The 23,119-nt window shown below is 39.8% G+C and overlaps 1 protein-coding gene across 12 annotated transcripts in view; it reads right to left on the bottom strand.

The window, feature by feature from the left end:
- Positions 1-23,119, bottom strand: part of RIMKLB (ribosomal modification protein rimK like family member B) — an 89,958-nt gene that overhangs the window by 7,005 nt on the left and 59,834 nt on the right. For 10 of the 12 annotated variants that reach the window (XM_021394538.1, XM_021394529.1, XM_021394607.1 and 7 more), the window contains 2 exons: positions 14,371-14,439; positions 13,911-14,095 (listed from right to left, as the gene is read on the bottom strand). Coding sequence is in view for 2 of the 12 variants with exons in the window: in XM_021394609.1 (XP_021250284.1) it covers positions 14,392-14,439 (48 nt within the window). In the remaining 10 variants the exon portion in view is untranslated. Of the gene's footprint in view, positions 1-12,187; positions 12,481-13,910; positions 14,096-14,370; positions 14,440-18,486; positions 22,342-23,119 lie in introns of those variants that run through there. The other 2 variants (XM_021394619.1, XM_021394600.1) reach the window with 2 other exon arrangements.

The raw sequence follows: 23,119 nt of genomic DNA, 5'->3' as shown, positions 1-23,119 counted from the left end.
GTAAAAGGTGTTGCTGGGCCATATGTGGGTCATAGTCAGCAGATCTTATGCTCTAGTCCTATTAAGATAGATAGCAAGATGCTCAACATAGCGTAACAAAACTTTAGGTGACAAGTATCTGGCATACATTTCCATGACTTCATCCTCTTGAGCACCTCAGGCATGAAGCATCATGAAGCATGACTTTTGCAGATCCCTCTACCATACCTAGACTGCAATTTCATCTGAGTCACATACACAGATTAAAAACATCTAGCAGGAAAGCTGTAAGGGCTTAAAACTGGACTGTACTTAAAACTTCAATGGCATTTCAAAAAGCTTTGGAATAGCTTTGTACCAACTCTTTTTCAGCTACAAGTTTAAACTTACACCTGCAAAACAGATCTAAGTTTCACTGTAGGCATAAAAATCTAGGTAAGGTAGAAAAAGCACATTTTAAAGTCCTTGTGAACAAATTTTAAAGATTTAATGTGGACAATTCAGACTACATAATCATGGAATCTTACATGAGGACATCACAGTTATTAGCTATTGCTGTCTCTAAGGAAGATGTGAAGTATCACGTTAGATTCTAATTATGTAAGCATACGTGTGCAGTAACTTCACCCAAGTTTCAGGAAATCAGTACTGTTACTAAATCTATGCAACCCAGCGCCTTTGTTTCCTTTTTATTTTTAATGTATAGCAGTTCTACAAATTAAAATTGGTAAGAGGGACTTACAAGACAGCAACACTTGTAATTTCAATTACTTTTTTAATCTTAACATGCAGTATAATAAATGTTTAGACGTATTTTATAAACCACACCAGCTAATCACGCCAAAGAGTAATATGAATTTTCAAAAAGTATTATTAGTCAGAGCTTTAGCAAAGTATTACTAATTACTCCACTTGAATAAAAATTGGAAACTTTGAAAGTTTTGTTACTACATCTCTTCAGTCTGCCCACTCCCCACATAGGTTAGCCTGTATACCATATGCAGGAAAATAGGCAAGTCATTCTAGTCCAATATACTGCTTTAAAGCAGGGCCAACTTGACATCTAGTTCAGGCTACTCCAGACCAGCTAAATCTGGACAGTGTCCAGGCATGGAGATTCCACAGCCCCTTCAGACACCAGCTCCAGTGCTGCATTACTTTCACAATTAGTATCTTCTTCCCATGTCCAGTTCATATTTTCCTAGTTGTAGTTTTAGTCGTAACTTTCATCTCAAAGAAAAACTCCATCTAATACTTCTTGACACATGGAGAATAAAATCAATTACATCTATTTTATTTCAGTTGATAATTATATTGGAATTATTTATTTTTAATATTTCAATGAAATATTTTAGTTTTATCTTAAAATATTTCTAAGTGTCTTGTGTCTTTCCCTTACTGTTGCAAACTCGTATTTATTTATTGTATTTATTTAAAGATATTTTTACAAAATAAGTTGATTATCCCTATTGATGTGACCACTGAAGAAGACTGTTCAAATGTTTCACCTGGAAGTACAAGGAAGCAGTAACTTCAGAAGATTGATTATGAGAAAATAAAAAAGTTGGCAGTTTTAACTACAATCCAGCAGAGGGAAACACAGACTTAAGAAAACTAACTCTAACCTCTTGGGTATGTTTTCACCCATCAAAACTGACTTACTTACCCACAGATAAACTAGATCATTAAAATGTGGTAAGATACGTCAATATGTCACCTTCTATCCTGTATATTTTATGTATAACAACAGAAATTTTTAAAAAGTGATCTCTGATCTGCTGATTTGCATTGTATTTGTTAATACATGACTACCATATTTTGGTTTGATTTTTTTTTTTAATTAAGTGCTTCCCACTCTACAGGTAGTTAATGGATCTAGAATGCACTTGGCAAAATATGATCCAAAGTAAGTACAGTTAGAAGTGACTTCTGCACACTGAAATTCATCTTTCACCTTGTCATTCAAACACCAGGCACTGTGGCACTAGGTGCTTGTGATAAAACCATTTCTGCACAAACGAAACAGAATGAACAAACACAATAGGCAAGCTCTAAGAATATTTCTCATGCATCAGTTCAGTGCCATCTCCATCCTGAACACCTTTTCTATGCAAAAGAGAAGTGCAGTGTCAGGTGAATCAGGAACAATGAACAACTTTATCACATAACTTGTGCAGACATTAACTGAAGGACAGAACATATGCGTAAATGTAGGCTTAAGGACAGAATGCGGAGGCCGAGATAACTTGCTGTAAGTAAAGATAAGAAAGTAGAACAGATGCCTCAGCACAATACCAGCAGAAACTAGTCTGGGCTGCAAGGCTCCCTGAAGGTAAGAAGCTCACAGCAAGGATGACTACTAGTCTTCATCCAACAACCACCAGATGGGGCCCAGAGACCCTCCCCACATTTTATGAAGCATGCTCAGAAGGGCAGGACAACATGTTAATGAGTTCTTGGAAATCCAATGCATATGCAACCAATTTGTCGGAAATGTGATGAATATGTAAATGCTATGCTTATAAATGTGTAGTTGCTGCTTTCCTCGGTATGCATGTTCGGTGGAGTGATCCCCCATGCACCCAGCGCTGTTATAAAGGGAATACCTGCTTGACATAACCCATTGGCATGTCAAGTTACTCTGTCGGGTTTCTCAGCTTCGACTGGCGAGCCAGCCAGGAGAATCTCTGCTCTGCTGAGAGGCAGACTCCCTGGGCCCACCGGCAGCTTGTCCGGGAGGAACTCCAACTCTCGGGTGGATCACATGGGAGCAGAGAAGATCCTCTCAATAAAGGTATTCCTTAAGTCTGGATTCTTTTCTCTGAATAAAGGCCTGGTTGGCGCTGCAGAGTACATGGCTGTAATACTACGTATCAGCCCTGAAGGCACCAAAACCGTAATTTTCAGCACAGGACAGAAACCATGAATCTGTCTGAAAGTTAATGTGGGTAAGGCCCTGGCACAGTGGCTGCATTGGGTAGGACATTTACAGTCTGGAATAAAATGGGTCACTATACTGTCAGAAGGGACTTGGGAGGAAAAGTGACAAGTGGGAATATGTGGAAGGAGTAAATGTCTGAACTGGTTTTCTTGGTTGTGGAAGCTGTATTGATTATTGTTGTTGTCTTGCTGATTGTTAAATGTCCTTCCACACCAGAAGGACTTTTGTCCAAAACTAGAATCGGCAGAAATATAAAAGGTTATCATGGGACAGAGAGTGTCTAAGGAAATTCCAAAGAAGAGCTCTCTGTGTTGTATTTTGGCTCACTGGAAGGACATCACCGGTGAGACAGGGGGAACACTGAATAAGAAACTGGAAACATAAATGAAGCAACAGGATCAGTTCTTATAACTGAGCATCCTAAATGTGAGACTAAGTGCTGGGTGTTTATGGAGGTTGAAGAACTGTATTGTTTGTGGGTTTTGAAGGGGGTGGAACAAACTGCTTTGATGGTATATGGAAGCTTAATTGATGGTAAATGGAATTCTTGATTTTAATGGTATATGGAAGTGTAATTGATGGCATGTGGAAGTATAATTGATGGTATATATGGAATTGTAATTGATAGTACTAATAGTGGAATTGTGGGGAAAAAAAAAGAAAAAAGGGAAAGGAAAAAAAAAAAAACAGAAAAAGGGTTAAAGAAAAACGGTGAGTTTGAGAACTAGAATTAATTAACAAATGAAGTTCCCCTCTTGCTAGGGGTATTGGTTACGGCTCTCCCTGAAGGAATACAGTGTACAAGCCTGCCTTGAGGAAGCCAGCAGACTCCATTACCTAGCAATTAGAGGAGGGTCAATTGTCCAACACAGAGTGCTTCATCTGCAGATATCTACAAAATCCGATATCCCAGTGTTAGCACTGGAAGCCTCCGGGGGGTGGAGGTGAGTTTGAAATAGAATGCATCAGTTTTTGTATTTACTAGGAGGGCCAAAGGCCTTAACTGGTTGGGATTGGTTGGAGGAATTGGAGGGAAAAATACAATTTTAAAGATAGGGCCTTTCATAGGCAGGAGAGGTGCCTGGAAGATCAAAGAGAACAAAGCCAGTTTGTAATGATGAAAGTAAAAAAAGGTTTGGGAAAGGCACAGGCTGAGGAAAATATAACTGAGGAACAGAGATAGTAACGAAAGAAGGAAACTGAGAAGAACAACAGCAGCTGCTACTGTTGTTGCACTAGAGCAGGGCCTGAGGACCCAGAGATCCCCCCTCAGGAAGAGGTGGGAGGTGGGCCTGGAAGGTCCCAGGGAGGTTCCCATCCCCACTGGACAGAAAGCAGTGTGCAAACAGCAGGGAAATGGGACATTGGTTGAGAAGCTGTCCCAGGGTGAGAGGGAGGGAATCGCCTCTGATCGCAAAAGCTGAATGGCGGGAACCTGGGAATTTTACCCTAGCAGACCCACTGGTTAAATTGCAGCTAGGGGAGCAGGGTAAAGAGGTTTATTTTCTGGTGGAAACAGGTGCCTCTTACTCTGTGCTACATCAAGAATTATTACCTGTAGATGCTGATTTTGTAACAGTAGTAGGAGCTACTGGCCAACAAGAAAAAGCTTACTTTTTCGAGACCAATTAAATACAGGATGGGAAAACAAGTAGGAATACATAAATCCTTGCACATGCCAGGTTCTCTAAAACCATTACTCGGGCAAGACTTATTAGAACAAATGGATGCAGAGATTAAATTCAATAAAGGAAAATTGGAGCTAAGGTTCAGGGAAGACCAACTGATTGAAATTTTAACTCTGGCTTTAACACACACAGGGAAAACAATGTTATATCCCCAAAAGTTACAGAAATCCTGAATCAGGTATATCCAGGAGTGCGGGCATTAGGGACGCCTGGCAGAGCCAAAATTGCAGCCCCAATAGAAGTTAAGTTAAAAGCAGGAGCCAGCTCAGTCAGGGTAAAGCAGTGCCCTTTGAGGATGCAAGATCGTAAAGGGATAAAAGAAATAATAGATAACTTTTGGAGTTCGGATTATTAATTGAGTGTGAATCCAAATGCAACACCCTAATCTTGCTGGTGAAAAATTGGATTACAAGAGCTATCGCTTGGTGCAAGATTTGAGGGCAATTAATAGAATTGTTGAAGATATACACCCAGTGGTGGCAAATCCATACACTTTATTAATCAAGTTGAGGAATGAGCATGTGTGGTTTACCGTTCTGGATTTGAAGGACACCTTTTTCTGCCTGGTTTGGCCAAAGGAAGTCTAAAGTTACTTGCCTTTGAGTAGGGAAACCCCAATATGGGGAGAAAAGACTCAGTTAACCTGGACAGTGTTGTAAGAACAGCCCAATGATTTTTGAGAACCAAGTCAGCTCGTGAGCTTGAGACTTGGGTTCCTCCATCCCAAGGTGGAACTTTACTGCAGTACCTGGATGCCACAGTAACAAAAAAGGACTGTGTACAATGGACTGTGAGTTTGCTGAATTTTCTTGGTATAAATGGTTTTTAAGTTTCTCAACAGAAAGCTCCATTGATCCAGCAGCAAGTGATTTACCTTAGATTCAGGATCTTGGGAGGAAAAAGATAACTTGGAACAGAATGAAAGGAAGCGATTTGCTGAATGTCCACACCACAGATGTGGAGCCACCTCCGAGCTGGTAGTGTGTGACTGCTTGGAGACTGTCTATGTCAGTTAGCCAGACAGAAAGAAGGAACCATAGGATGATGCTGAGGATTCCTGGTTCACCAATGGAAGCAGTTTTGTGACGCAAGGAATCCATAAGGTAGGATATGCATTAACTACTACTGACAAGGTCATCAAAGCAAAACCATTACCTGTGGGGATTTCTGCTCAGAAGGATCAAATAACTGCCTTGACAAGAGCTTTAGAACTAGCAAACGGAAAGAGGATAAATATATGGACAGATTCTAAATATGCATTTGGGGTGATACATGCTCATGGTACCATTTGGAAAGAGCACATAAGGAAAACAAATTAAGCATGCCGAAGAAATCATGCATCTATTGTAAAGGACATCAGAAAGGTAACACTGTACAGGAAATTGGAAATAAGATGATGGATCAGGCAGCAAAACAGGCAGCTGAAGGAAAAGAAATTGGTGAACTGACTTTAATTCCAGACAGTAAACTTCAAATCAATGAACTTGAGTCAGAACCTGTAAAATATTCTAAAGAAGATAGGAATTTAATTAATGATTTAGAAAGAAAGGAGCAAACCAGTGGATGGGCATATACACCTGATGGGCGCATTGTCATGTCCTTTAGTATCTTATGGAAATTGGTTCTAAAGGAACATAATAAAACACAAAGGGAAGCAGACACTCTTTATAAGTATTTGAATACTGGTTCAACACTGGTGGTCGTAATCCGTACACCACACTGAAACAGGTTACTCAACAATGTGAAATCTGTTTGAAGAACAATCCTAATACCAGGAACAGGGTACAAGTGGAGTCTATCAGGAAAGGGAACATTCCAGGACAGCAATGGCAGACAGATTTCTCAGAACTTCCTAGAAAAGGGGGGTATCAGTACTCACTGGTGCTGACAGACACTTTTCAGGTTGGCCAGAAGATTTTCCTTGTATAACTTCTCTTGCGTTATTTGTTCTAAGAGTGTTATTAAATGAAATAATACCCCAATTTGGGTACCTGTCATGATATTGTCAGACAGGGGTACTCGCTTTTGTGGGCAAGTGGTACAAGTCAGTAAAATGCTGGGAACTGATTGGCAATTGCACACACCCTATTGACCACAAGCAAGGAGGCAAGTGGAAAAGATGAATCAATTGATAAAACATCAAATAGCTAAGATTTGTCAGGAAGCTAATTTATATTGGTATCAAGCACTCCCTATAGCCTTAAGGAGAATTAGGGTAAAACCATGATCTAAAGAGAATTTGAGTCCTTTTGAAATCTTGTATAGTAGACTCTATCAGTTGTTGGAGCAAGGGGATCTAAAACAGCTAGGGAAAAACACAATAGGGCAATATGTAGAAGCCCAAGGACAACAATTACAGACAATCAGTAGTGTTATCTGCTCAAGGTAGGGGATTGGACCATCCAATTCACATCCAGGGAACTGGGTGTATATTAGAAATTTTTCAGGTCAGCCTTGGAAGTGGAGTGGTCCATTCCAAGTCCCGTTAACAACTTTCACAGCAGTCAAGATAAAGAAACAGCCATCCTGGATTGACTACACCCGAGTGAAGAAAGCACCAGGACATCTTTGGATTTCTGAAACAGAAGGACCTTTGAAGCTAAGGCTGAAGAGGCAAAATGTGGATTAATTTTAAATTGCTTTTACAATTCCTGATTGTAAGGATTGTCTGTACTTGGCAAGAAAACACTCATGTATGAATGACTCAGAAAACAGAGCAGAGCTTTAATCATTCAGATTGTTGGGTTTACACTGTCATGTCTCAGGGAGGGGTGGAAACACCACAATACGGAATCATTAGTAGAAACTGGTCAAAGAATGCATGGACGGGATCAGGAAGTAGGTTGAAATGCACTTATGGACAAGATCCAACAAAATTTTAGGCTTAGGTTCATCCTACAAGGATAGGAGGTGGGTAATGTAATATACCTTAGGAACCAATCACATTCTGGTCAAGAGGTGGGGGATTTTTAATCTAAGTATCACACTTAACATAACATACAGTGATATATGGAAGAAGATTACTTGTTGGGTCCCAAATTTCACTTGGCTAAAACAGCTCTTTGTTGCTGAAATCACGTTATTCTTCTTAATAATTCTAACTTGCATATTAGTATAATGTACCTTCTGGTGCTGCTGGAAAGGTCTAGACGATTATGCCACCTGGAAGAGACATCATATGAAACACCAGGTGGAAACAGGGAAATACTTCAAGAAGACATTAATGGACAATGGGGTACTGTAGGCAAAAGAATTTGCCCAGGATACAGAAAAGGGGGGACTGAATCAGGAACAATGAACACTGTTACTCTGTCAGATTTCTTGGCTTCAGAGGCATGCAAGGAAGGTAGCTGTTAACAAAATCAGTGCTAGGTTTTATCAGAAGGGGTGCATTTCTGTTCCTATGGGGGTGTGCTGAGAAAGCATATATTCAAAACACAGTAAGAACTTCCATATCTAATGTGGAAGGTAGAAACTGTAGAAAAAACTTTCCAGAGTGGGTCTGCCTAGGAGCATGAATTTTATCTCTCTGAAAGTTCTCACCAATCTGGGCTCACAGCATCTGTTTCCAAATCTCTCCAAACCAGCCTGCTTCTCAAACTATTCTAGCTCCTAAGTGTTACATCTGTTAAAGGACACTTATAAAAACATGTAATTAAAAGATGCTGAACTCCTTCAGGCAACCAAAGCAAACACACACACTATGACCTGCTTGCCAGCTCTACACAAACGAAACAATGCAGTACAGTGTGCTCCACTCCAAGGGACACTGAATGTAGTGATATTAAACACCAGACATTTCAGCTAAGGGAAATAGATTATAGAAATTTAATTACAAGTTGATAGCTATGACAACATAATTTTGCAAGATCTAGCTGCCTTAAGAATACATTCCATTCCTTCCTCCCATCAGGTCCAAAGTCAGAGAGACAGCCTCATCCTAGAAACTTTGAGCACCTTCTTTTTTCTCTGAAATCAAAATGCATTGGCAAAATAAAGCTCTCTGAACCACACAAAGCATCACATATGCATTCCCCTGACTCTTACTTTTCTCCTGCCTCTACCATACAGAAAAGTTCAGATTCACTGAACAGAGTGAACTGATGTCACTGTGAGTTTTGGTCACCTAAACTGTGACTACACGGGATCCTTAGCATTAAATTCCTGTGACTATCTTCACTTCTGTTGCTGGCATCTTGAGCTGCATGCAGCTTGCTGGGAGCTCCATATGTGAAAAATAAAGTTGTGGCAATTCAACCCGGGAAGGTGGGTCACTACCACCTTTTCCTGTTGGTATTTAGGCTAGGAAATGCATTAGTTCCTTAAGATTGCGTGTCCAAAGTTTCTACCTGTAAGTACAGTATACTAGTAATTCCATTTATGAGGGTGAAAAACAGGCTATGTACAGAACCTTGTTTGCTTTTCATCTCTCTCAATCCAATTGATCTCAAAGCAGAATGGGTACTGTCACTGTATTGCATATATGTTACAACTACTAATTACTGACATACGGTTTCTGTGTTTTTCTATCTTGTCTTCTGCTTTGACTGCATACCTTCCAGAGTAGGTTCATCTTTTTTGTAACTATCTCAGGTAGTGTAAAGCCCAGTAGAAACTCCATACCAGCAATGATGCAAAACAGTCTTGCAAAAAGAAACATTTATCACAGCTCATTAAAACTGGAGAGAAAAAAAAATAATAAAATATGCACTATTACTACAATTGGGCTAAGGTGAAAGATCACCAATTCAAGCCATGAAGGGACTGAAGCTGCAAGGAAACTGTGAATCATTTTGTAAAGGAGTTCTTCTTTGTCTTATCCTGCAAATAGCACTATAAAAAGCTGTACTGTGTGATGTTACAGGGAAAACTGAGAAGATATTCCTCCCTGTTACACAGCTTTGGCCACAACGTTTAGACAAAAAATGACTACAGAACTGCGGTGGATGCTTATTTTTTACTCTAAAAGCCCCAGCTCTGCACCATGCCCCTCCCTCTACCAAAGAAACCTCTTGTCCATTACTAACCTACTACAGCTGGAAAAGACTGCCCCTTCCTTCCCTATTTCCTCCTGTTACAGAGACAAGCAGTGTTACCACCAAGCAGCTAAACATGAATATCCGGGATGCTGAAAAGCCACGTTCCATTTTTTTTTTTCTTGGAAGCTCAAGCCAAAGCACTACTGTTTCCTTCAGCATCTACTAGGACATTAGAGAAATTTTTTACTCAGACGGTGGCGAGGTACTGTGAAGGGGCAATTGGGTAGTGAGGTGGACTGGCTGAAGGAAAGAAGCCAGAGAGTTGTGGTCAATGGGACAGAGTCTAGCTGGAAGCCTGTATCTAGTGGAGTCCCTCAAGGGTCGGTACTGGGACCAGTACTGTTCAATATACTCATCAACAACTTGGATGAGGGAATAGAGTGCATTGTCTGCAAGTTTGTTGATGACACCAAACTGGGAGGAGTGGCTGACACACCAAAAGGCTGAGCTGCCATCCAGCGAGACCTAACCAGGCTGGAGAGATGGGCTGGGAGACATTGAATGAAATACAACAATGGCAACTGTAGTCTTGCATCTGGACATGAACAACCTTAGGTACCAGAATAGGCTGGGGGACTGACCTGTTGGAGAGCAGCGTAGGGGAAAGGGACCTGGGGGTCCTGGTGGACAGCAGGATGACCATGAGTCAGCACTGTGCCCTGGTGGCCAAGAAGGCCAATGGCATCCTGGGGTGTATTAGAAGGGGAGTGGTTAGTAGGTCGAGAGGGGTTCTCCTCCCGCTCTACTCTGCCCTGGTGAGACCGCATCTGGAATATTGTGTCCAGTTCTGGGCCCCTCAGTTCAAGAAGGATAGGCAACTGCTTCAGAGAGTCCCACACAGAGCCACAAAGATGATTAAGGGAGTGGAGCATCTCCCTTACGAGGAAAGGCTGAGGGAGCTGGGTTCCTGGAAAAGAGGAGAGTGAGGGGTGACCTCATTAACGTTTATAAATATGTAAAGGCCGAGTGTCAGGAGCCAGGCTCTTCTCAGTGACATCCAATGATAGGACAAGGGGCAATGGGTGCAAGCTGGAACATAGGAGGTTCCACATAAATATGAGAAAAAACTTCTTCACGGTGAGGGTAACACAACACTGGCACAGGCTGCCCAGAGAGGTTGTGGGGTCTCCTTCTCTGGAGATGGTCAAAACCCACCTGGATGCGTTCCTGTGTGACCTGATCTAGGTGTTGCTGCTCCAGCAGGGGGGTTGGACTAGATGACCTTTCAAGGTCCCTTCCAATCACTGGCATTCTGTGATTCTGTGACTTTAACAACTACTTGTGAATCTTGCTTGACAGGACAAAGAGGGACAGACTTTGTCAAAAAGGATACAAAGATAGCTCTAGTTGAGCAAAACAAAAAACTCTGATCTAAATTACAAAGTATGCGCAAACAAAGGAAACAAAGGAGGGTACCTACTGGGGGGATAAGCACATAGGTGAACCAAAAAGAATGTGAACCCAAGTACCTCAGACAATAGGGAAAGGGTGGAGGGCTCACTATAGTGTTAAGGTATAGGGATAAAAGAGGGGCTTTGTCCACCTATACTTTGAGAGACCCTACAGGGCAAATGCCCCTAACAGACTCTCCCTTTATTTGAATAAAGAAAGCTAAAATCTCTTCTGTCTCATTTTGGGATAAAGATAACTGAGCAAGCCTACTGAAGCAGAAATTTTCCCAACGTTGCCTCCTCTTGTAAATGACGTGCTTTAGTCTCCATTCATGACAAATTGGCATAGTCAGTAGGATGGCTAGTAACATCACAGATGCTTCAGCCAAAAGGGAAAACAGCAAATGACAATATAAAGGTGTTGTATTGGATATTACCACTGGTAAGCATGTAATAGAGGAACGTGAAGGCAGTACCCAAATAGGAAAAATAAGAGCAGCTGTCCTAGCAGCACAAAATGGAGCAAAAATCATACATGTAGATTCTTATACTATGTGGGCTGGTGTCACATAGTGTCCCTGTCAGTGGGAAGCCCTGAACTGGGGAGTAAATAGATCCCAAGTCTGGAGGAGAAAGGATTGGCAATTATTACTAGACATGGCCAGGAAAACACCTTTTAAGATCAGATGGGTAAAAGCCCGTGCTAAGGATAATCAGCCAGCCACAAAATAGAATTTAATGGTGGATGAGTTAACTCAAGTTAGGAAAATTATCCTAGATCCTGAGTGGTATCAGTTGGGAGAATGGTTACATCAGAACTTAGGTCACACAGGCAAGGAAGCACTTTGCTGCACAGAGTAGAGGCAAGCCTATAAACAGGAAAACTTGTGAAGTTAGATCCCAGTGCAGATTGAAACCACAAGCAGAAAATCCTGCTAAGGCACCACCCCTACACATTAGTGAGGGGAAAACCTTACGGTCTACATGGATAACTGACTATACTGGACCACTCAAATCCTCAGCAGGTTATCGATATGACCTTACGAAAGTGGAAGTAGCTTCTGGTTTCCTTGTAGCAACCAAGTGTCCAAAAGCAAATGGACAAAATACAATTAGAGGATTATCATCCTAGTTTAAAAATTTACCTACCTCTGATGTCATCCAAAATGATAATGGCTCCCATTTCTCATGTAAGGAAGTGCAGGACTGGGCAAAACAAGAAGGAATCAAATGGATATTTCACACTCCACACCAACATGTGCATAGATGTACACCAACAGCTAAACTGGGGAGGTGTGGAGGAGAAAGTAGAGAATGGCAGCCTCTCTCCCATGGATTCCACCTCTGAGATTTTTGAGACAACTCTGTCACTGTGTTGCATGGTCTTCCTTCTCTCAACATCATTACCATCTCAGCACATGAAGCCCTCCAAAGCAGTACGTCTGGAAAAATGTTGAAGAGATGACAGTACGGGATGAGAAAGTGGAAGGGAAGATGATTTGTTGCGTAGTTCTAATCTGATACCTAGAGCTTGAGATAACCTAGAGTTACACAGTGATAAACCAAGTTGTTCATAGGGGGAAAGAGTGGGTTGGAGAAGCAATTGAGGTGATAAAACAAAAAATAAGGAAAATGAACCAGAAAAATAAAAAAGTTTGTGGTAAAAGTAAGATCTAAAAAAGCTGTCTAAGCTGTCTGCTTAGATCTTGCACAACTGGGAATGCAGGCCCAAGTTACAGAGGTTTTCAAGAGCTTACAGCCAAGTTACAACCTCTCTCCCTGAATGGTCCTGATACAAACATATTCCACTCCAAAACCTCATTACACTAAGCATACCAGAGTTTTGCAAATGCTCAATTTCTGTAGCCAGCACAAAAATCACAATTCCAATTAAGAGGAAATTCAAGAAGAGTGCAAAGGGAACTGTTTACACCAGCTCTTCCTAACAATCACAGCACAAGTCAGAACTAACATCAAAGACACATCATGATGCCGTTTCCGCTGTACTGTTTAACACTCAAGAAGTAACATACAAATGTTTTATTATGAATATCCACATACTAGTTATTGATACCTAGTACGCATATCCAACTGGTAATTCAAAGGAACAAAGGAAAGACAAAAAGTAATAAAATTTAGCATGTTATTAGCACATTCTTGACCACTGCTCTTTAATGAGGTTTTAAGCAAGGTACATGAAGAGATGGACTGTAAGGAGGCAAATCCCTCTCACTGAAGAGATAACTTAAATGAGTGCAAGAGCCAAGGACCTACTGGTTATTTTTTTTAAATTCATGCTTCAAGTAACTACATTATAGAACTAGTATTGATAGATGTCTAATTCTTTATAGTGTTTCACTAACAACAAACCTAAAAGGATACATGCAAGATCCATAGTCCATAGTTTTAAAAATTAGCTCTTTTCAGAAAAAATACATACAAATTTACATGCCCATGTCCATAACTGCCAAACGGCCCAAATCCAAACACATTATCTTAACAAAGAATCTCTAATACGTTAATAGAGGTGCAGATCTGTTTCTCTCTAGCAGTCACAATGTTATCAGGATAGAATGGTTTTCCTTTTAAAACTCACAAAAGACTTGTACTCTCAGCAACATGGCTGATAAAATCAAAGGCCTGATCCAAGATTTCCAAGGCATTTGGGAAAATTACCAATAGAAAGCATTTTAGAATTCTTAGGAATTAAATCTCTGAAGGAATAGAATGCTAATGTAATGGAACATATCCAACAGGTTTTACTTTTCTTGCTCAGCTGTATAAAAGCTGCAAGATCAACAGACTTCTGAAGTTAACCAGCACTCAAACAAAGGCTGTTACAGAAGGCACCAAGAAGAACTGCAAACTCTCATGAATTAGAACACATAGCTTTTATTCAGATCTTGATGTTAGTGAGATGGCGTTCATTATGACTGCTAATCCAAGTCTGGACATCACCCCATTCCACACTGCTGCTGGTTCATCCTTTCTTTCCTCCACTATGAAGGGGACGTTATCAAGAAAAAAAGTCTCCCCAAAAGAGGGAGAATACATCTCCTGTTGGCAAAAAAAAAACAACAACAACAACAACAACAACAAAAAACACTGAAATGTTAGTTGTTTTCCCCCAAAATTGAGTATCAGAAATTCAAGCAGGCATCGTAAAAAAGATCTCTGTGACTAACATCTATCTAGCTTCTATGATAGTTGCATTACAGATGCACAAAGGACTAAGCCATGAGTACCAAACTCCTCTTCTGACCTTGGAAAAGGCCCTTCCAGATCAAGAAGCAAGATGCAGTGTTCTAAAGGTGAAATCTAGTTACTGTTACCTTTCTTGTAGGTAGAGGAGTTCAGTCTCCGCAACTGTTGATCCAGTACCTTTCACAAGCAGTACATTCCTGTGGAAATATTTCATGTGGAGGAAAAAATGTGCAAAAGTTTAGCAAAGTAAAACTGCAGCTTTTTCTGTCTACTATCTCATAAGATAACACTTTCATATTTGCCATTTGATAAACATTTCCACTCAGGCATGCACAAAAATTCCTACATATTACAGTTGCACTACTCCTCTCATACGTTGCTATTAGGATGCGTGGGGAAAGCAATAACTATTTGTGTTGTTTCTGTTGGCCTTCTAATGGTTAGATTAATGGGAAAATATAAAAACAAGCATTTAAAGTTTCCACCTGAAATTCATAAAATACAATTTATTTTGCTTAATACACAATGCTATTGAGCAGATAGAATCCAGAGAATTATGCTAGCAGACAGTACTTTGCACAGTATTAGTGAGGAAGAAAAACTATACACAAGTCCTTGGGCAAGCCACATTTCTTGGAAACGCCAGATAGGAAATATTCATTAAATATTTACAGCTGCACAGTCAGTGCGACATTCCCATTCATCACCTCGGTATAACTGAGTCATCTTGACTCCTGGACTCCCACTGCACTGATAAGACAGAGTTGAATGGATGTACACACCATACAGAACCTGCATACAGCTTCTCCTCAGTCTTCTCTCCCTGCTTCATGGCACGTTCCTGTTTCATCCATGTAATATTGTGTATTTAATGACACTGATAAACTTAGTATCAAGGAAGCTTAGTAGCATCATTGCTTCTCCACCATAAGCAAGAAATATGCATAGCAAAAACGTGTCACAGGCAAAAGAGTTAGCAACAAATAATCCAATTGTTGGATTATTGTTTTTGTCTCCAGCAAGTGCCATTTTGTACATGAGATATTATCTTCATTAATTCTGGAAATAACATATAATCCCCCAAAACTATCAATGTAATAAATTACCAGTATAATTCTTTTTTCTGATTACAATACTTTATCCCAAAAAATTCCAATGACCTTTAATAAAACTCCATTCCTGTTCCAATCCTATGTTAAAATATAATTGTATTGCAATCTGCCTAAAACAAAAGATCAGTCCTCAATTTGTACATGTCATGTGTTAAACCACAGTTCTCTGATCATCCTCATTGCCCTTCTCTGGACCCATTCTGACAGGTCCATGTCCTTCTTACCTTAAGAGGCCCTACAGTTGAGCACAGTACTCCATGCAGGGCCTCATGAGAGGGGATTATCACCTCCTTTGCTCTACTAGTCATGCTGCTTTTGGTGCAGACAAAGATACTGGCTTTCTGGGCTGCAAGTACACATGACTGGCTCATGCTGAGCTTCTCAGCAACAAACACAATAGGTTAAAAGAGTATTCCAAGTCTATACCCCCTGTTTAAATGACCTCAGCCTTAAGAACCATTTTAGCAGCTAATACTCTTTTTAGTAAGTTAAGCATACAGAAGAACATCAAAAAGTTTTGAAAGCAGCAAAAAACATTGCTTTTTACTCAGCACTTTCAAAGTCCTCTCTCAGATGCTTCTTCACTTTCTCATAGTAAAGACAGACCAAAATGCCTTCTTCCCAGCAACATCAACGAGTGTCCAAATGAGACCTGACTTTGAACGTAGACTTGTAGTTTCTATGCATTTTGACTGCTTTTCCTTAATAATTCTGCTTCCCACAGAAATGGACAACAGAAAGACACATGTAACTCACTAAACGCATTTCTTTCCAAACCAAAACCCAAATCTATTGCTGAAACAGAGTACTATACCTAACCGCATCTAGCTACTGCCTCCGAGTAACAAAGTAGACAATCAGAAATTTACATATCATGAGCCCTTTCTCCCCCACAACATAGACAGAATTTAGTATGCTGACATGCTACTATCCAGACTGTATATTCTAGTAACATTCCGACCATTTCTAACTGGAACATAAGGGGAATGCAGAAACATCCCAAAAGTTGTCTAGCTTAAGTTCACTGTAAATGATAAATTTTCCGTCAACCTAAGCCATAGTCTACTTCTCCTCCAGAGACAGGAACTTGTCCTTTCCTCCCTTCACATATATACAAAGCCTTTCTTGCCCATGGAAGTCTATGAATAAGAATGGAAAATACTGTTCACACCTCCTCTTCAAATCTACACCAGATGAGAGCTGCAGAGCATGTGGCACTTTGCTATGCTTTACATAGTAGAAAAGAAATACTCACATGTAAAACCGGAGGATTTGGGAAAGTACTCTTAAATTCCTGCATGTCTTACATCCCCTCAAAAATATTTCCTGAACAGCTAACTAACTCACCTAGAATAGTCTCCCTGCTCATTAAAAAGGCTTACATACATTTCTATGCCTCTATCCCATACCATGGCTTTCAAGGACCGCTATGAAGCAAAAGCTTACAGGTTCAGGTCTCCCCTATAAAGACAGGTGGGGGGATCTGGGTTTTTTCAGCCTGGAGAAGGCTGTGAGGAGACCTCACTACAGCTTTCCAGTATTTGAAAGGAGATTATAAACAGGAGGGGAATCAACATTTTAGTCCAGTAGATAGTGACAGGACAAGGAGGAATGATTTCAAGCTCAAGGAGGGAAGGTTTAGATTGGATGTCAGGGGGAAGTTCTTTACAGAGAGAGTGGTGAGGTGCTGGAACAGGCTGCCTAGCAAGGCTGTGGATGCTCCATCCCTGGAGGTGTTCAAGGCCAAGTTGGATGGGGCCCTGGGCAACCTGGTCTAGTACCAGATCTGGAGGTTGGCGGCCCTGCCTGTGGCAGAGGGGTTGGAACCTGATGATACTTGGGGTCCCTTCCAAATCAAGCCATCCTATGATTCAGGCCTAGATAGCTAACTGTTCTTACCAAAAATTACTGTCATTTAGACTCAGTACAGAAACACCTTTAATCCACATGATCATCCATTCTAGCAGGCAAATACTACAGCTAGTATCCACATAAACAGCTCTTATCAACATTTAGCTCTCTGTCTTGATATCCAGTTTCCAAAAGCTATCATGCCTATGATATATTATGTATAGAAAAGTCTGGTGAGAGTCCTCCTTAGAACAAAAAGGCAGGAATACTCAAGATCAGCAAAAGCTGTTTTACAGCCTCATCTCCTCTCTCTGCTGACAGACCAACACAATGACATATGCTTCAGACAACTTTGCCTCTGCCATCAGAAGCAGCTTTTTCCCTTTCACAACTCTGCTGTCTGCCTGGATTTAAAAACTTTCTCTTAGGGCTTCATCAGCCACATAGATTTTGTTCACCGTTACATGTAATCGGAATCCTTCCAAACTCTACCCAAAATATTGTTCACTTTGTGCATTTGATCTACTTTCACTCTGCATTAACTCAGTTCTGAAATTTCCAGCCTGAAGTCCACATATTACTTTTAAACACTGTATGACAAATAAGAAGCTACAAAGAAAAGCACACCAGTGTTCAACAGTCCTAAATGATACCTGATGTGTTCAAGAAATTATTTGGTGTCTGGACATCAAGAATTCAGAGCCAGCTTAGTTCTCATATTTAAGTGTTCTTCCTAGTTTTAATATGACTATCCCAGATAACTATAGGAAATAGAATCTGCAATTTGTTGACTAATACTTAACTGTAAGTAAACTAGAAATACTCTTCTGAAAGTACAAAAGCATCTCTGGTAGGACATTTAGTTAAAACGAAAGTCTTGTTTCAATGAAACATACTAATAGCTTATGCAACAATAATTCTTCAACGATGCCTACATCAGCGGCCTCCAGAATGCAGTGTACATTCCCCACCGCCCAGCAGAGTGCAAAAGAAAATATTTTTAATAAATAAAATAAAATGACTTAAAATAATATTTTCCTCGTATTCACCTTTTTTTTTGTATGTTTACTAATATACATAATAGTACAGTAGTACGTGTATATAATTTATAAATAAGGGAACGCTCACAGTATTTTATTCGTAGGGACACGTAATCAAGAGAGATACTACTGGTCAAGATAACCTAAGAAGTGGTTAAAACTACTAGCTGTTAGCCATTAAGTCAGAAACACAATATATTTTGCATTTACTGCATTCTCCCACTTTCATACACAAATCAACCGTTAGTCCTTTTTTTTTTTGTGAGATATATGAAATCTCCATAAAGCATACTACCATGGGGTTTCTAAGGCATCTATCATGTAATCTGCATGGTGCTCCATAAATATTATTACACAATAACTAATATCTAAATGAGATTCACTGAAGAGAATAATGGATCTGCTTTTTGGCTTTTCCTGGTTAGAGGTTTTGCATAATAATTCCAAGCTTGGGACTGATAACATTTGGGTGCCTGAGGTCATTTTTCACTTTTACTTTGTACCTGTAATCAATCTCTTATCAATTCCTTACATAAAAATATCGTGTTATTAGGCAGAAACATTTTTTTCTTAAATATTATGTAAAGATATTTAACCATCTCAATTAGTAAAAAGAACTTATTTATGCTGTAACGGGCTAACAGCTGGTATGCCCACCTAAAAAGGAATTTATCTTTAACTACCACTTTGGATTTATTGAAACAACTAGTTAAAATAACCAAAAAGAGGCCAGGATTCAGAAGCAGTGGGGAAGATTCAAAGAGACTTATTACGCATAGGAAACATATATGAATTTTGAAAAATACATCTAGTTCCATTAGAATAAATGTGCACCACTGTGTCCTAGTGCACAAAATTAGAATGGTTCAAGGATACCGTTTAGACTTAGAGCTAAACCTATTCATTTGTTACAAGTGAATACCTGTATTTGTCCTTAAATCTCAAGTGACCATCATGTACCACATAAAAATCTTGACTTCTTAAAGTGTCATTAGAATATGAAGTTGGTTGCTTATTATATAAATTTGTAAGCTATGCCTCCGGCACAGAAAGAATGAATATGGGCAATACTAGGATATAAGATCTTCATGCTCCGATGAGATCAGGCTTTAGATCCAGAGGAAACAATATTTGATGTGAAATGCTATATATACACATACATAGTGTCAGCCTCCACCAAGCAATACTGTGATAAACTACTGAAGGACAACTCAAGAAGAAATCTGTAAGAATATGAAGTAGATAAAAAGAATCACCCAAAAGGTAGCATTCCAGAGCAGATAGGCAAAAAAAGGAACTATCTAAAAAGGAGATTGGCTGTCAGCCCATAAGGTTAACCACTGGCTGGCAGTAAGGATACTTCTTCCTCTCATAAAATAAAAATCCATAAAGCCTGCAGATTTTTTTTTTTTTAAAGCCTGCAATTTTCCTCATTAATTCTTTGGTTTTTAGAATAGGTTAAAACAAACATGTCATCAATAGCATACAAAACTTGGACTGATCTTCCTGTGAGGCAGACAGACTGCTGGACTAGATTAATTCCTTCCAGACTTACTTTCCAGTATTCCTGAGATATGGCAATTTTAGGGAAGTTTAATTTTTTAAAGAATGTACTGTACCTTACAGAAATAGTGGGGAAACTAGAATGTGGAATCAAAGACCACAATAAGGACATCAGGTAACCAAATACCAAATCAGATAAACTTGTGTTTCTACTGTACTACAACTAGTCTTTTAATGATTTTACTTCAGTAAATTAGACTCGGCATTCAAAGGGACAGCTCATGGACTCTGCCTCTTCCCTCCACCCCCCTTACTCCAGTTAATATTTTGCAATCCATTTCTCCTAATACTGTAGATGTCGCATGAGTTTCTGCTGCTGCTGCTGCCACCTACCACTTCTATTATCTTGTCACAGCAGAATGGCATATGGAAGAATTTCTTGTTCAGCACTCACATAATCATCATCCTTTGTCTGAGATGTCATGGTTTTATTCGTATTTTACAATGTTTCTTCATACTTCAGGCAAAGCAATGGGAATAGTCAACATCATTAGAAGGCTTTAAAAGCCATTCCATACGCAGGAAGGAGCATAATCTGTAAAATTATCTTTTAAGCAACATTAAAATTAATTTCTGCAGAATGCAGTAAATTTTGATCTCCCCAAAAAAAGTTAATTTATGAACACCAAAGAACTAGTACCGTATTTCTTCCAAGAAAACCTTTAAGTAACACACAGGAATTGAGATTAGAAATATGAAATTATTAGCTAATGAGAATTTCTTGAAAAAACTTGAGGAAAATACATGATTTTTTAGACATTATTACAAACTCACAAAGCTCCCCCAAAAAGACCCAACCACATGCCTGAATGTATTACATCTGTATCCTATAGAAGCTGATGCACAAAAATACACACAAATAAAGGAAAAGGCCTGCCAGTGTTGATATGCAAGAAGCAGGTGTGGCTGAAAAGAAAAAGCACTGGAAAAATGAATACATTACATGTCTGCAGAATTCTCTAAAAAGTAAAATTAAGGACATAATTTGTACACTCAGTTATACAAGTGAAATTAAATATCAACCCACTGATGTACACAAAGCAATTCTACGTTTTCCTCAGCATAACTGAGAGCAAAATTTGACTCTAAAATGATTCCCTCCCATATTAAACTGAAGCTGCAATTTATGGTAGTGTTGACAAATTTGCTATGTTGCAGGAAGATATATATTGACAATAAGAAATGTAGAGTATTTAATGATAGCAGTAATTCATGTATATATGAAGGCTGCTCCAAAAATAATGCTTCCTATTTTATTACATTGGCCCACAACATCAAAAGTGGATGCTGGCAGTATGGCAGTAGAGGTTGAACCTTCCTGCCAGTATTCCATTACATTTTGTCACCATGTGACAGATGGCAGCAGAAGGGCAGTCTGACAAAATGGCGTCTGACATGGGAGTGTGTACGAAGCAAAGGTGTGGAACTGAATTCCTCCATGTAGAAAAAATTGCACCCACCGCCATTCATCAACGCTTGCTGCACATTTATGGAGATCAAACAGGGGATTGTTAGTACAGTGATGCAGCGGGTGGTGCTTTTCAGCAGCGTCAATAGCAACGTAAAAGGCAAGCCACATTCTGGACAGCCATACACAGCTGTCAAACCAGAAAACGAAGAGCATCTTGATCCACTCGTCCACCTTAATCAAAATATCATGACCAGACAACTCTGTACAGAGCTTCAATGCCTTGGAAACAATGGTGGCAACATGGGAATATGGCAAAGTTTGTGCCAGCTGGGTCCCACAAATGTTCACACAGGAACAGAAGAAAAAAAAAAACCCACCATATGCAAGTTTGTCAGGACCTACTGAACCAATATGAGGCTAAAGGTGACTGTTTCCCAGATCACACCATTACCAGCGATGAGATGTGCTGCCAGCACGATGAGCCGGAATCAAAACCGCAGTCCATGGAATGGCAACATGTGAATTCCTCATTGAACAAAGAAGTTCAAAATGTGGCCCTTAGTGAGTAAAATGATGTGCGCTGTCTTTAGGGACGAGAAAGGGGTGATCTTTCTGAATTTCCTGGAACCTGGACAGACTGCCAGCTGTGACGTCTACATCACGATGCTGACTAAGCTGAAGGCTCCAACTTCCAGAGTCAGGCCCGAGAAGAAAGCAACGTGAGAGCTCCAGCGCCCATACCAGTTTGAAGACTGTAGAGCACACTGTCAATCTTGGCTGCACTGTCCTACCACACCCACCACATAGTCCAGATTTGGCACCTTCTGACTTCTGTCTGTCTGGCCTGATGAAAAATGGACTGCATCAGCAACTTTTTACTAACAACGATGCCATCAGAGCAGCTGTGAAACAGTGGGTCACCTCCACGAGTGCATATTTTTACGATTGTGGTGTGCAGGTTCCTGTTCACGGCTGGCAAAAATGCACAGCTACTGCTGGTGACTATGTTGAAAAACAGCATTTTGAAGCTGAGAATTTGCTCTAGAAGATAGTGTTATTGTGCTCTTTACATCTGTTGTGGTTTCCTTCGAAATAAGCAGGGGGCATTACTTTCAGAGTGACCTATGTTGAAAAAACATCTGAAATGAGCACTAAATCTTTATACATGTCATGGGAAATAAAATTCCACAACAGGAAACTTAGGAACCGGTATGAAGGCATGTACTCCAACTGTGTGATATTTATCACTGTGCACGAAGTACACATTCTCCTCTTCACACAAAGTAAAAAAACCTTGAAATTCTCATCACCTTTAACGTGGTTTGAGACCAAGGATGAGAGTTAACAGAGAAGGATAAAATGTGCAAGTTCTTAGATCTGTCAGTGAAGACAACATAAAATGCATTCCTCATCCTTCACAAACAGAATCAGCCCCCCATCTGTCTTCCTCACGCGATTTTGCTCTAATGAATTGTAATACATTAAATTTAATCTTCTTAGTCGTAGATTTTCATACCTCTCACCTCCTAATCGATGCAGATAAGTTTTATGTTCACTTTGCAACCAGAAAGCATTGTATCTTTCAATGATCTAAGCTAAAAAAGTACACTTGAAAGTAAATTACCTGGAAGTTATTAATAAAGAGGTGGAGTTAAAGTATTAGAGGTATCTACATTAGAGGACTTCTAACTTGTCCTCATTTTTATCTCATCTGAGTAAAGCAAAAGACAGTGAAAGATTTCTTAAACATCAACATGTAGAACAAGGGGAAATAAAGAAGAAAAGTAGAATTTTACCTAAATTACACTGTTAAATAAATCACTCAATAAGTTTGACCAAAATGGACCCATAGGGAAAATGGGAAGAGAGGTAGGCAGACAAGTTACCAAACTTATGAAGG

Source organism: Numida meleagris, chromosome 1 (assembly GCF_002078875.1).
Source record: "Numida meleagris isolate 19003 breed g44 Domestic line chromosome 1, NumMel1.0, whole genome shotgun sequence".
NCBI lineage: Eukaryota > Metazoa > Chordata > Aves > Galliformes > Numididae > Numida > Numida meleagris.
The sequence above is the reverse complement of the archived record's forward strand: the minus strand, read 5'-3'. Positions and strand labels throughout refer to the sequence as shown.